Source organism: Rana temporaria, chromosome 2 (genome assembly GCF_905171775.1).
Source record: "Rana temporaria chromosome 2, aRanTem1.1, whole genome shotgun sequence".
In the NCBI taxonomy this organism is placed as follows: Eukaryota; Metazoa; Chordata; class Amphibia; order Anura; family Ranidae; genus Rana; species Rana temporaria.
In genome coordinates, this window is record NC_053490.1 from 265,951,726 (window position 1) to 265,957,725 (window position 6,000).

At 39.6% G+C, this 6,000-nt stretch overlaps 1 protein-coding gene across 1 annotated transcript in view; it reads left to right on the forward strand.

Annotated features, from left to right (window-relative positions):
- The window catches only part of PPM1D (protein phosphatase, Mg2+/Mn2+ dependent 1D), a 51,679-nt gene extending 48,123 nt beyond the window's left edge, over positions 1-3,556 (forward strand). The window contains exon 6 of the mRNA XM_040336913.1: positions 1,399-3,556. Coding sequence (XP_040192847.1) covers positions 1,399-1,923 — 525 coding nt within the window. The 3' untranslated portion in view covers positions 1,924-3,556. The remainder of the gene's footprint in view (positions 1-1,398) is intronic.
- Positions 3,557-6,000: the final 2,444 nt, after the last annotated feature.

The window sequence follows — 6,000 nt, forward strand, 5'->3', positions numbered from 1 at the left end:
ATTATAAAAATGTAATTTTATGTGTGTAAAAAACAATGTTAAAGTATAATTCTGAGGAGACCTGCACAGATATATGAAACTGTTTTTATATGAAATGTATTTAATTTTTGATAATGGTATTTTCAAAGCAGAACTAAAGTGTGGTGTGTGTGTGTGTGTGTGTGGGGGATTTTTTTTTTTTTTCTATACAAAACTTGGTCTTGTATCTTTTCAGATTACTCGGCTGCTGTGCAGGCCTATCAGCATTTCCTTTTGATTCTATATGACCTTTTTGTATAAGCTCTGCAAGCTGCCCAGCCCAGACTTAATATTTTTTTCCATATTTCCCTCTATGTATTTTGTTATGCTCCTAAATTTGCATTGGAGGCAGAGATCATCCCTGCACAAAACAATGTGGCTCCCAGTCATGTCCCTTGTTCCTCATTATGTGATTAACTGTAGCGTTTAGAAGAACAAGTTACAAGTGTCTGGTGAAAGAAAATAAAACAGGGTGTTTTCTTTAACCACCCTAATACTCCATCGCATATCCAATTTCCTGACAAAGAATGGAAATGGTACCTGCAGAAAAATTTCTGTGGGCAAACTGCATCACTTCCTTTAGGTGGAAGTGCTACCTTGTTCACGCCCAAAATGCTTAAGAACAGGCAGAGGGCATATGGATAAATTGAAGTCTAGATAATGCAAAATTTTGCACACAAATGTGTATGTACAATTTTTAATTTAATTTCTCCAAATGCTTGCATTAGATATAAAAAGCACTTTAGTTCTGCTTTGGCTATTTCCCAGTGTTGGGACTACTGTGATTGTGTATTTTCTGTGCAGAAAGTGGATGGCCTCTATGATTTCTCTGTAGTAGCATGTGTTGCCAGATTTGGGAATTGGCATTGCATAATAAATGATTGGGTATTCATAGTAAAACCGTTTTTGACTGTAGGTCTGCTTTAAAATGCCTAGATTTGTAGGGGGAAATATATTAAATGTATTTGTATTTTGTAAAATGTGCAATTTTTATATATGCTGTGAATAATTTGGTCACTGGCCACGCGTCTACATAAGCTATGTCTTGTTGCCTATTGTTGCACTAATAAATGTCGTCATGGTTTGAGATACTTTTTGTGACAAAACATTGCAAAAAAAAAAATATATATTCCAGTATTGAGAAAATAAAGTGCTTCCTCAATGACGGTTGTCTTTGTTTTTGTTTTTCTGTGTTTTTTTTCTGTCCCCCCCCCCCCCCCTCCCGAGTCGAGCTGAGCAATTACTCTTTTCCAAAACCACACTACCAGTGTTGACTATATAGTTTTAAAACATGTTCAGTTAAGTGATATATAATAGTATTGGGATTTAATGTGTGCTTTTTTTTTTTTTTTTTTTCTAATGAGTGTCTGTTTATTTTAGATACTGGAAGATGATCCATGGTGGAGACTTACTCTATCTGAGCCTCTTCCATCCCTTATTCGCCGAAATGCCTTCTCTGATAGTTGTAGCAAATGGGGCTCTGAGTCAGGCAAATCTAAAGCACTTGCAAACCCCTCACATCCTTTAGGGGATTCTGGAAACCCTGAAGATAGTCAGTGGGCCAGTGGATCTCCAAACATCTCCCCTTCTATATATATCTTCCCTGGCCCCTCTTCAGCTGTTGGTACAAAGGGCACTAAAACGCCAAGCAGTAATAGTCCAAAAACTGAAACGGAAAAGTTATCTTCCTTAAAACGAACTCTAGAGGAGTCCAACTGTGGACCTGCAGTGAAAAAATCAAGACGGACCTTAACTAGGAGTAGTGGTGTGCAGGCTGAAGGCCCCTCTACCACACCGAAAAGGAGGAGTACAGAGAGGGTTATAATGAGACGCAGTCTTCGAGGTCAGAAGAAACTTGGTCATCCTTTATTACATCAGCATAGAAAAAGTATATGTGTGTGTTGAATAATTCTTGCATATCGTGTTCAAACCCATTGCCTGTATTGATGTTTTTATTTTCCATCACTTCAATATGTTTCCTGTTTTCAGACTGCATTTTTCATATAAGCGGGCCCCACAGTCTCTCCTTCCAGATGTAGGCTTTTTTGGATTTCCAATCTTTTAGCTGGTTGTGGTTTTAAATTGTTAATATATGTTAACATTTTTATATATGTGTGTGTGTGTATATATACATAATGTTGGATCCCTATAATTTTAAAATTGTACATATGTATGACTGACATGTATACATTTTAATGTACATGTTAAAGGTATCAACTGTCACAATGTTCCACCTGAGCTCTGCAGAGGGCGATGTTGAGCATTGTGTGTTTTCTAGATAAGTGTGACTCGTGTCTGAATTGCGTCAAGAAAATGGCTCTAATCGAATGCGTAATTGTTATTGGGAACAGGTTTTAATACAAAAAAATTCAGATCGTCTGGAATGTATCAAATTGATTTTAAGTGGTCACTTATTTATAAAGACATAAGTAAATGCAGATAAAAAAAATGTAAACACTATTTTTTACCATATGGAGGAAAGTGACAGGCTTTCTTCATCGCATATTGCTTGTGAGTATAGGGGAGCATGGGCTCTCTCCTACTATGCAGAGCCCGTGTATGGCAGCAGCATTCGTAGTTGAGGACGTGATCTATAAAAAGCAGTTACTTGGCCATCAAAAGATTTACTTTAATTGGGTGTGGTTGAATTCATTTAAATACACTAAATGCGCTCATGGTGTCTGACTGTTCAATCATCTCTCTAGAGGGTGGGTGCCTGTACTTGATAACATAAAGGTTGGCTGGTGATTAAAGCAACTTGCAAGAGAATGTCTCCACATGAGGTTGATGGAAGATGGGTAGTCTTAAATTGTTACTAAACCCAGTAATATGAAAATGGTTCTTCTGCAACCCTACATTAAAATACTGCCACTATATATCTTTTTGGCTGAGCTATATACCACGTTTACATGATAAACTGCAGTATCTCTAGTGATGAAAGTTAAAGTAGGAGGAGATTTCCACTTCAGCCTGTATACACGCCCACATGTGTGATACCAATATCATGTGACCCGGCTATCTCTGGGAACAAGTAATTATTCTCTCCAGCATAAGACACAACTGAGCATGTGCAGGTTGGCTACCCTGACTGTTAGCTAGCTTTCCCTAGATACAGTGTAGGAGGGAAGGATCTGTGCATATAAAACCTCTTGCCAACCGCCCGCCGTCATTATACGGCGGCTGTTTGAAGGGGACTACCGGGGGTTATGGCAGTAACTAGCTGCCATAACCCCAGTATCCTCTTCTTCAGGGTCAGTTGGCTTTCAGATAAAAGTGGTATCTGCGGCGGATTCACCACAAGAACACTTTTATCGGGGGCGAGAAGGTGACCCCACCCCTGCGCTCCGGTCATCTCCGCTGCTTACCGGTAGCGGCAGAAACTATCGGGTCCTCTGCCCTCACAGGCTCGATGCCAAGTGTGGGAAAGATGTCCCCCCACTGGGCTCCACCCCATTGGATGGCAGAAGCGACGTCAAACATCACTTCCGCCCAATGGTCTTAAAGGGAAAAATACTTTTTTTATTTTTTTTATTGCATTTTAGTGGAAATATGAGATCTGAGGTCTTTTTGACCGCAGATCTCACATTTTAAGAGGTCCTGTCATGCTTTTTTTTTTCTTTATTTCTTACACGGTCTTTTAAAAAAACAAAAAAAATAGTTAAATGTATAAGAAGGAAATCATTTTTACAGCGCCCCATTCTGCCAAGCTTGTACGCAGAAGCGAAAGCATACGCAAGTCGTGCCCTTATATGAAAACTGTGTTCAAACCATGTGAGGTATCGCCGCGATCGTTAGCACTCCTAACTCAAAACTGGTAACCTGAAGACATTTTTAAACATTGCCTATGGAGATTTTTAAGGGTCAAAGTTTGACGCCATTCCACGAGTGGGCGCAATTTTTAAGTGTGACATGTTTGGTACCAATTTACTCAGCGTAACATTATCTTTCACGATCTAAAAAAAATTGGGCCATCATGTGTGTTTTTTTTTCCCAAAAAATTGCACTTGTGAGATCGCTGTGCAAATACGGTGTGACACAAAGTACTGCAACAACTGCCATTTTATTCTCTACGGTGTCTGAAAAAATAAATAATGGTATATCTGGGGGTTCCAAGTAATTTTTCTAGCAAAAAAAGTTTTTTTTTTTAACCTGTAAATGCCAAATCTTAAGAGGCTTGGTCCTTTATCACACTATTCTGGTAACAGAAGGCAGTGCGGTTTATTCTGAATGGCACTCCAGTGCACCTTGCTGATGCATGTAGTGCACTGCCAGAAATTGTTGGTTTGGTTGCAGCCTAATCATTTTAAATATACTGCCTTTAGGCAACACACCACAAATGCAAATGGGTCCCAAGCTGTAGGATTTTTTTTATACATATTTCTGCAAAATAGTAAGTTTGCATGCCAAAATTATGCTGAATTACAACTGAAATATACAGATCACTATTATTGGGCGTATAATCATGATGCTGCATCTAGCTCCACTACAAAATGTTGCTACCCCATTTTACACTGCACCTAACATTACCAACAGGGGTTTGATCAAGATTTTAATTTGTTTTGTAAGTGGATTTAGACCTGTTTGTACAATAAAACTCCAGCATAACTTCAGTTGCTATCTTTGGTGGCTTAAGAGCCCTAAATTCTAGATTACGATTGAACTTCATGTATTTTAAATGATCTGGAATGCAGAAAAGAAAGGTAATGGTCTCTTAAGTAGTCTGAGGCAAATGAAGACTATTTTTTCCAAACTATATCTTGTACATGAAGCATTTACTGCTTTGCCACATGGAAATTGTAACGTTTGGTTAGGGTAGATTTAGTCAATTTAAGAGGACCTAACCGGCAGCTATTGTAATGTGTTTTAAATTTGCTCTGATTTTTCTCTTCTTTTTTTTTTTTTGTCTGGAATGAGCACAAAATAAAATACATTGCCTAAAAGTGAAATGCTTAGACTGATAACAGGCCTATCGATCTCATTGGTTCTCGGCTGAGTGATGCTCTTGCCCTCTTCCACAAGTATGCCCTATGTGAATGTTCAGACCGAGCCTCTGTCTCCACTTCTGGATCTGTCTGCCTATGTGATCTGTGTCACTACAATGTCCTATTGACTCCTTGGATATGATTGTCATCAATCTCAGGAGTCAACAGGAATCTTCAGCTTGTGGCTTTATGGTATTTCAACTTTACACACCGCAAAGGGTGATGATTGCACAGGCTTGAGCGCTAGATGTGCATGCTGGGTAGCCAGCTGCACAAAATCTTGGAAGTTAAAGAGCGCCAGCTTCAGGTGCCCTTACATGGGATGGCCATTGACGGAATTGCATTCTGAGGTAATCAACCACCTATTTAACTGGAAAACACTTGATTCCCCTTTAAAATGAAAACTGCTCCTTAACTACTTGCTGGCCAGCTGCCGTCGTTATACGGCTGCAGGTTGACTCCCCTGCCTGAATCGCGGTAGCTGTACGACAGATGCTTTAAGGACTATAGGGGGTGCGTGGCCAGCAGCCGCAATGTCTGTCCACGATCGCTCCTCAGTGCCAGAACGGGGATCTGTGTATTAAACAAACAGATCCCCGTTCTGATGGGGAAGTAGAGAGATCTGCTGTTCAAGAACAGACATCTCTCTCTCCTCCCAGTCAGCACACTACCCCCCCCCCCCCCACCATTAGAAACCCCTTCCAGGGAACACATTTAAGCCCTTGGTTGTCCCTAGTGTTGACCCCTTCCCTGCCAGTGACATTTATACAGCGATCAGTGGCTATTTTTTGCTGTATAAAATGTCAATAGTCCCAAAAGTGTCCGATCTGTCCACCGCAATACTGCTAAAAATCAGATCGTTGCCATTACTAGTAAAAAAAATAATAAATGCCATAAATCAATCCCCTATTTTGTAGACACTAAAACGTTTGCACAAACTAAATGTACGCTTATTGCAATTTTTATTTTATTTTTCTCCCAAAAACATGCAGAATAATGC